The following is a 9,239-nucleotide window of genomic DNA, read 5'->3' as shown; positions in this document are numbered from 1 at the left end:
GTGACAGCATGCAGGACTGCGTGTTTTATCGTGAACGCGGATGACGAGACGATATTGGCTGTTGTCTTTGTGCCGTCTCGTGTCGCAGATTTCACAGGCCTCTGAGGAAATGTGCGCCACGAAAGGTTAATGCTATCAAAAAAGCATTACTTTTCCTCTCATATTACACTCCCGCCGATACTTCTATAAAAGCAGCTATGTTAACTTTTTGTAAGGCTCTTAAATGAAAAGAAAAAAAGGAGATGAAACCGAGTTAGGTGGGTTTACCTTCTTCTAATACTAAGCGACCTGCACCTTAACTTAACTTTGCTGAGATCAATTGCGCTCTTATTCCAATTCCAATCACAAAAGGGGCCGTAAAGCTCTGACTTAAAAATAGATAAAAGAGAAGAGAAGGGGGGGGGGGCAGCTTGTGCAATCTTGGACATATATTTTATTGTTATTTTTCGTCTGCTGTGAAGCTCTAGCTGGGCAGATATATACTGAGGGGAAGAGGAGAGAGAGTGGGAGAGAGTAAATTGCAGCTTGCTGAAGTTTTTGGATTGAATTCTGAAAATGATCCTTTTAACAGTGATGGGCTCTGAGGCGAGGATAGGGGTCATGCCATTCACAGCGGGTTAAATAGACTTTCATTTAAAATTACATTCTCGATCCATCTCTCCATCTCTCCCCCTCTCCACAGCGGAGTCCCTGCGACTCCCCGTGCGGCGTCTCATCACCGCGCGCCACCCTCACTTTTTAAGTCAATCCCCAACTCCAGCAGAGAGCAGGCAATTGAAGAGAGACAGAAAGTAAGACATAGATAGATAGATAGATAGATAGATAGATAGATAGACTAATTAGATGCATGCATTAATGCTTATACTCCTGTCAAAATAAACTTTTGTTTTTAAAAGCTACAAAATTCTGATCTCTGTGTTGATCTTTTATATTTCTATGTGACTCAGTCTGTGACGTGGCTCACGCAGGTGCAGTGGTTAAACACAAACTCCGCGCCAGATTTTTGTTTTCTTTTTTTTGCATGTTGGCACAAGGATTAGCCATGAGTTTAAAACTAAACTCATAGCCTAAAATGTTATAGTTATCATTATAGTAGAAAAGTAATAATAAAGACCATGGAAATGATCAAAGAAGACAAAAGCCTATTCCTTATTATTATTATTATTATTATTATTATTATTATTATATTAGTATAGTATTTTTTAATGTTATCGTTATGTTATAAAATTACTAATAAAAAAATCTAAATATCCTCGTCATTATGGGCATTACTAGTCCCGAGTAGTATTATAAATTATACTGCTAATACCATATTTTATATATACAATGTACTTGGCAGGTAGGCTAGCTGTTAGTGGGCCTTTACCCCAAAAAAGCTGATAGGCCCCAACTCTCTTTTATGCACATACCCGGTTAGCTAGCACCAGTAAGCCAGCAACATCAACTTAAAAGTCAGCTATTATTATTTTTATCGTTTACGCGTGTGCTTTTATTTTGAAATGAAATGGCGTGTTACCTGGGGAAGGAAAAAAAGCTGTGAAATTGTGCTTTGTAGCCTTATGTGTGGTACTTTCCTCCAAAGTCATTGTGCTAATGACATTGTTAGCCTGTCAGCACCCCATTGCTTTATGAGGCTATATCGCTAATAAATTAGAGTAAGTAAAGGTGTTAGAGACATTTTACACCAACGAGCTGGAGAAGTCGTTATTTTTTTGTTGTTTTTTTTAGTTTCTTTGGATTTTGCTGCTCCATCCGCTTGAGTCCGTTCCGCGGAGGAATGCGAAATCCATGTCGGGTTTTGTCGCCTCTCCCTCAAATTAACTTTAATGTAAAATATATAAAGCAGCTGCGCGCTGTCTCTCTCCCCACATACACACACCAGCCAATCAAGAGCGCAGCAACAGCCCACACGTAGCCTATGCTGAGCGAGCGCGCGGAGCGGAGAAACGCCTGGCAGACCCGGAGCACAACGCGAGGCAGCCAAACCGCTGTCTGTCATTAGCTGAGAGTGTGACACAGGAGTGACAGAGGGGAGAGAGGAGAAGGAGAAGGAGGGAGGAGTGAGCGGTCCCGGTAAACATACGAGCCGGCCTGAGAGGAGCCGAAGAAAAAAAGAAGAAGAAGACCCCGAGAGAGAGGAAGGGCAGAGAGGTAGAGAGAGGGAGACTGACAGGCGTTACCGAAAGACAAACCGAAGCGTCGACATGAGCGGTCAGTTTGAGGAAGATATCCACGACCGGGGCGAGAGGAAGAGCAGTAAATCCCCGACACTGCTCTCCTCTTACTGCATAGACAGCATTCTGGGCCGCAGGAGTCCCTGTAAGGTCAGACTGATAGGGGCTCAAAGTTTGACGGGTCTGCCCGGCAGAGTGGAGCTCGACAGGACCGCCGACGGTGAGTTTATTTTAAAGGGAAAATTGGAATGATAGTTTACATCGGTTGGCAGTTTTGTAAGGAGGGGTGAATTGGTAACAAAGCAAACTAATTTAGCCCTAAAGTATGTGAGTAACGCTTCTGCAGGAGTTGCTCTAATGAAGCTTGTAGGTGAGCCCATTATAGCCCCAAGAATCTCGCTTTGATTAATTAAAGTGTTTCCACGACTAAGCAGGTCATTTTAAAGGCCGGTGAAAATATTACATTTTATTTTAGCTTTGAAGAAAATTGAAGTGCCTGTTCATTATTTTTGACATCCTTCTCACGCTTCTCTCTCAGGGCCAACTAAAGAGCCAATCTCTCTCAGCGCTGACATGCACCTGCCTCCAAAGCTCCGCCGGCTGTACGGACCTGGGGGGAAGTATCTCCATGAGCACGCAGAGAAGCTGGAGAGGGAAAGGCTCCTGCTGGAGCAAGCTAGCGAAAGCCTCAAAATCAGCCAGGCGCCACAGGTGAGCATCAGCCGTAGCAAGTCCTACCGAGAGAACGCGTCGCTGAGCCGGGGAGAGGGTGACCAGAGCCCCGGAGAGGCCTCGGAGGACGGCAGCATGGGACTGGTGGAGCTCGGTCCGCTGAAGTTCGAGGAGGACGCAGGGAAGGAAGAAGAGGGCTGCGGGGACGCGGTGGCGCTATCCCCGAAGGACGAGGAGAGGGAGAGTTTGAACGCCGGGGATGGGGACGTGAGGGACGGGGAAGACAGCGTGTGTCTGTCGGCGGGCAGTGACTCGGAGGAAGGGATGCTGAAACGGAAGCAGAGAAGATACAGGACTACCTTCACCAGTTACCAGCTGGAGGAGCTGGAGAGAGCTTTCCAGAAGACTCACTACCCCGATGTCTTCACCAGGTGAGAGAAAAGAGAAAAGAAAAAACAAAACAAAACAGGAAGTGTTTGGAAAAAATGTTGTTTTTTTTATTGTAAAATTTTAACTTGATTAAATACAGTTTATTTTCAGTTATTCTGCATCACTCCTTAACGAATTTAAAAGGGACGATTGTAGGCCTATTAAATTGAATTTTAATTTCCATGTAAAACATATATATAACTGCGTTGCCCTACATTATTATTATTATTATTATTATTATTATTATTATTATAGCTAAGAGTTAAATGAACACGCTTAAACCTTAAACGAGCCATATGTTCCTTCATACTTCCATAACTGAAGGCGATAATTAATTGCATTTATTTTTAAATAAACACTTCCCCTAGCCCATAAAAATTTTTCAGAAACAGTCCCAGTAATTCCACGCGTGTGTAACAGGACACTGCGCCGATCACAGCTCATAAAATGCCCCACACTAAATCCGTGCTTTAAATAACTGAGCACAATGGGCCTGTAAGTGCTAACGGGGAGACCCCCCCCCCCCCCCCCCCCCCTTATTAAAAAAAGGAAAGAAACCCAGTGCCTGCTTCTACATATGGCAGCGGTGTTCCTGCGTGGAGGAATAATTAAGTGGAGCAGCTCAGGTTACCTGCTGGACATGATACTGCGAGCTCAAAGTCAGGGCCTAACCTCAAGCCCAAGGGCAGGTGTACAAACGCGTTGTTCCTACACATACACACACACACACACACTGAAAGAAATCCAGAGCTTTACAAGCTGATATTTTATACATTTTGTTAAAATTATGTTATCCAGGATTTTTATTTTTATTTTTTTTTTAGTAGTTTGAACCAAAACCAAATAAAATAACCAAATAATAATAATCAATCTCATTCATTTTCTGTTAAATTGACACTTCTGACTTTTCTTCTGAAACATCACGCAAAATTAATTTTTCCAATTTTCCTATTGGGGATTATTCATATATATTTTTTATTTTATTTTTCAGTCGATCTACTTTAAGGCGACTCGTGGGTCTAATTTGAACCGCGAGCTCATCTTGTGTATAGCTGAAGGGAGCGTCAATTGCTTTGTGGCAGGCTAGTTTAGATGTCATTATTTCAACCATTATGTTGTTACGGTGACAGGCCTTGGCTAAGGAAAATCTAACAATCACTAGGCCTATTTCTTTCCATCCGTGACAGGGAAAATCGAATATGGCTATGGCGTCTTTCTGCAGTTCATGTCGGGGAAGAGAGGGGGAAAAATCCAGCCTATTTTTGGTCGTCTATTGTTGACAGTGAACAACAGGAGGGGACAAAACAGCAATTCTGCGTTGCTTCCAAATGGTGGCCTGTAACCTTGAATCTTTTCTTACTGTCTCTCTGCTTTTTCTCCCTTCCTCTTTCTGTCTTTGTTATTCTTTTTATTTCATTTTTTTTAGAGAAGAGCTCGCAATGCGCCTGGATCTCACCGAAGCCCGCGTTCAAGTAAGTGGCTCCGTGTTTCTTTTATCTGAAAAAAAGAGAAGCTTGACTTGTAAATCAAATATAAGGGAGGGGGTGGAGGGGAGAAAAGGAAAAGCAGCATCCTCTAATGTTTTATCTGTCCTCTATAAAATGTCTCCGATATGCAGCGCTGGATAATAACCGGTGATATGCGTCACTGATTGAGGATCAACGATTACGGGCCAATTTGAGGCAATAATTTATTACAGTAAAATGTGTTAAATGGCCCCAGTCGCTGCGCGGGGAAGGTCCTTCCTGTTATTGAATGTTATTACACGCAAACGGGGGACGTTTTAGTGGCTATTAAGCCGAGGCCGGCGATTCATAAAAAGCATACTTAGTGCAGGAGCAAACACTGTCTGTATTCCCGGGATGAGATGGTGTTTGAATTCCCATCAGAGGGCACAGATAGGGGGCGAGGCCGAGGTGTGTGTGTGCGTGTGCAAAAAAAAAAGAATGAAAGAGAGAGGAGGTGGAGGGAGGGGAGGGAGAGAAAGAGGGGAGGGATAATGCTATTTGATTTCCCATTATGTGATTGCAATAGACCTGCATTGATCCGATGCTCTGCACTTGGGAGCGAATGAGAGACCATTAAAGGTGTTTGCTCCCCCTCACCCCTCCACCACCAACAACCCCCAATCCCACTCTCTCTCCATCCATCCATCCGTCCATGCCCCCCCTCCTCTCTCCCTCCCTCTCTCCTTCGCTTTGCACTGAAAGCGTGGCTTGCATGTCGAAAGCCCGGGCTCATAACCAGAGAGACAGTTCAAACACGGTGGAAGCTCCGAGATGTTATGGCCGAAGGTAAAACAACAGATGTCTCTTTAGGGGCCGTAGGTGAACAAATCACTTAACGGGCGCCATCAGGAGGTGATAAAAACTCATAAATTCCCGAGGGGCTGTGTAATGCTAAACAGCCCTCTGGGAATTGTGTGTGTGTGTGTGTGTGTGTGTGTGTGTGTGTGTGTGCACGCGCACAGTGCCTGTCGCTCAAGCCCCTGCTCTGTTCAGTCACTTTCCACATGTTGACATTTTGCTCATTGTGAGAGTCCCGTGCTTCTGCAGTGCAAACTGGGCAACAGTGGATGCGTGGGAAAGTTAAATAGTCTCTTGGATGGAAGTCACTCGTTCGACGTCTCTTAAGAATTTAATTTAAAGCGCATTAATTGTTATTGGAGCCAGTTCAGCGGTAATTTTCTGGATCTTTTGTTAACACCGCTCTTAATTATCTCTCCCCACCCGAAGCCCGTCTACAGGGAGGAGGGTTTAATTAGACAGAAAGTAGATTTAAGGGACCGTGAGCGGCGGGGTTTACCTTGCATGTAATTACCGGTGACTTTCCGCCTGTTGGCCACCACCTGAACTAGACAACTATTAGACTACACTGACACAACATTCAATAGAGATTATGTTAATTAGAGTGCGACATTGCTGTGAAGTAAGCAGGATAGAGAGTTATAGATCTAATTTTAACCTGGGTTACAACTAGCTTTGAGCAGACGCCTCTTTTGCCTCTATGTAGGAAATTTGCTCTTTCTTTTCTCCTTTATCACTTATTAGTGTAAAAGTAATATCTTTTTGTGTTGTATCTGCCATCTTGCTCCTAATACTAATGTGTTTCTCATCTTTTTCTGCCCTCAGGTGTGGTTTCAAAACCGAAGGGCCAAGTGGAGGAAACGCGAGAAGGCCGGGGTGCAGGGCCACCCGTCAGGCCTGCCATTTCCAGGCCCTCTTGCAGCGGGCCATCCTCTCAGCCACTACCTAGAGGGAGGACCCTTCCCTCCTCACCCACATCCAGCTCTGGAGTCTGCATGGACGGCTGCAGCAGCTGCAGCTGCAGCCTTCCCGGGCTTGGCTCCACCACCTCACAACGGCTCTGGCCCACCCTTGGCTGCCCCACTCGGCCTGGGCACCTTCCTGGGCACGGCTGCCATGTTTCGCCACCCTGCCTTTATTGGACCCACTTTTGGCAGGTAAGCTGCACCGATTGACAGACTTCCCTTGGATCTAATGAATGATAATTCTTTGGACAACGCATCTCCCGTTGGACTTTGTTCCTCCAATAAAAAATTGACCTTCATGTTTATTCCTGTGTTTTACAGTAAATGACAACAATTTTAGAGGCAGACACAGACAGAAAATGCAGAGCAGCATTAGAGCTTAAAATAAACTGCCAGCAACTCTAATGGGTGATGTTTACACTAATCCTCAGTCACACTCCCTCACTGTTTATCTCAGTGTCTGATTACAAATATGTTATACTGTTAACCATTCACAGTGGCATGTAATCACTCTGTCAAACACCTTAATAAATTAACAGAACGTGTGATTGTGCAAGACAAGCTGTGAGGAGGGGTGACACGATACTCTCCATATGCCACAGTTACCTTCTCCATTATACACCATTATGCTTTCTATTTAGCTTTAATATAAAAGAAGTCAGCATGGAATACATGACATAAATCTTTCCAAGGAGGAGGTTTGAGAATTCTAATGAGCAGGCAATACTGTTCCTCTTCGTACGCCATCACACTGACAGGATTTTGGGTCATCCTGCACTCTGATGTAGGAAGCAAAGAGAGTGAAATGCATAAATTAAACTTGAATATGGTTTTAATTTCAAATAATATATATAGATTTCTGCATTTTGTTCTTCTTTCAGGCTCTTCTCCAGTATGGGTCCTCTGACCAGTGCTTCCACCGCTGCAGCTCTCCTCCGTCAGCCCGCACCTCCTGTAGAGAACCCCTCCCACACGGGGCCCGTCCTCCCTGACCCTTCCTCATCTTCCTCCACTACTACTTCTTCAGCCGCAGCGGACCGCAGAGCCTCGAGTATCGCCGCGCTGCGCCTCAAGGCCAAGGAACACTCAGCTCAGCTCACCCAGCTAAACATCCTGCCCACCGGAGCCACAGGGAAGGAGGTGTGCTGAACACTCAACACCAGCTCTAGACCTCCCCATCCTGGGCTTATGTCCCATCCCACGACACCCCACCCACCCAAAACTTCTCCAAATACCCCATTTGTACCTCTGGAAGCTGAAGTCCTGTTTGCCCCCCCCCCCCCCCCCCCCCCCTCCATGTTTAGCCATCCCTGTTACCTCATGTTTCCCCACCCCCAAAAATAGCACGACCAAATTTAAAGGAGCACTGGTTTTATAAAGGTGTGTGTGTGTGTGTGTGTGTGTGTGTGTGTGTGTGTGTGGTAATTGCAGTTATTATTACATTGCTTTACACTCCATACACACACTTCCCTGACAGACAGTCCACTAAATTACATATTTAACTTTTTTAAATGTTTCCACATTTGGTTATTTTAAGACACAGTCTAACAGAAGACTTTTAAATATTTCTTGATTCTTTTATAGTATACATGAACGTGACTTACACAGTCTAACTACCAAATAGATAAAAAAAAATACAATTAAATTAATAAATAAAATAAATAAATCACCATTGGAGGAAGGTGGAAGTATATTTACTAAAATAATGTACTTAAGTACAAATATTTTGAGTATTTCTACTTCACTTTTGCGACATTCCAAAGGCCTTTACGTTATTTAAATATTAAATACAATTTAACTAGATTAAAACTGTGTCCACTTATTGTAATCCATTTTAACCTAATTGTTTTTAATAAATGTGGGTGACACCAAAAGGCCGTTTTTAATCCACAGTTTCTGTGCATTTTTCTAATTCTTTCTCTGCATTCAATTATTTTAAAAACACCTTTTTCTTTTTTTTAACCGACCATCTTCAGGCTGTTTTTACTTAAGAGTCTGTCATCTTCCACACACACACACACACACACACACGCACACACACACACGCACGCGCGCGCTGTGAGAGCTGAAGAACCGCAGGGGAACCCAGACTTCTAGAAAGAAATCTTGTGCTACTTCAAATGTGGACAACGGCGAGTGCTCGACATTAACACTGCTTAATCTGTATGCACTGATGTGGGCTGAGCAGGTCTGCATCTATGACAAAGGCGTGTTGGAGGAGGTCCACCCTGAACCAAAGGAAAACTGTCCATAGACCTTCCATAGCCTTCTCTTCTACAAGCCTGACTCCTCTCCACTGCTCGCCTACCCGACCGTCACACTCAGCCGTCATATATACGTATATATATATATATAAATATATATAGGCCTATATTTTTTAAATCCCTGTATCAGTTCAGTGTGGTTTAAGGTGGTTTGAGTCCACGTCAGCACGAGATTTCTGTAAATTTACTGCAATTTTTCTCCTCCCTGTCTGATTATCGCAGCGGTGGCATTTCCGCTGAGTGTGACTGCAGGGCACGCGAGCAGCGTAGAGATCTGGTGTTTCTTTAATGACCTGACTGTGTGAGAGAAAACTGTACATACTGCGTTTAAAAAATAAAAAATAAAAAAAAAAGGGGGGGGGGGGGGAGTTAAAAAAAAAAAAGTCAAAACAAGGTCGTGTATATTTCAAGAGACCGTGTTTTGATCCT

The 9,239-nt window shown here is 44.1% G+C and overlaps 1 protein-coding gene across 1 annotated transcript; it reads left to right on the top strand.

Annotated features, from left to right (window-relative positions):
- Window positions 1-2,045: 2,045 nt before the first annotated feature.
- Window positions 2,046-7,795, top strand: arxa (aristaless related homeobox a). Its single transcript, XM_085362450.1, has 5 exons — window positions 2,046-2,394; window positions 2,713-3,277; window positions 4,702-4,747; window positions 6,407-6,738; window positions 7,428-7,795. The coding sequence occupies exons 1-5, from the start codon at window positions 2,205-2,207 to the stop codon at window positions 7,693-7,695; spliced, it is 1,401 nt and encodes a 466-aa protein (XP_085218576.1). The 5' UTR covers window positions 2,046-2,204; the 3' UTR covers window positions 7,696-7,795.
- Window positions 7,796-9,239: the final 1,444 nt, after the last annotated feature.

Source organism: Diplotaxodon limnothrissa, linkage group LG9 (assembly GCF_057381915.1).
Source record: "Diplotaxodon limnothrissa isolate DT_005_m linkage group LG9, D_limnothrissa_male_GT1.1, whole genome shotgun sequence".
Lineage (NCBI taxonomy): Eukaryota > Metazoa > Chordata > Actinopteri > Cichliformes > Cichlidae > Diplotaxodon > Diplotaxodon limnothrissa.
The sequence above is the reverse complement of the archived record's forward strand: the minus strand, read 5'-3'. Positions and strand labels throughout refer to the sequence as shown.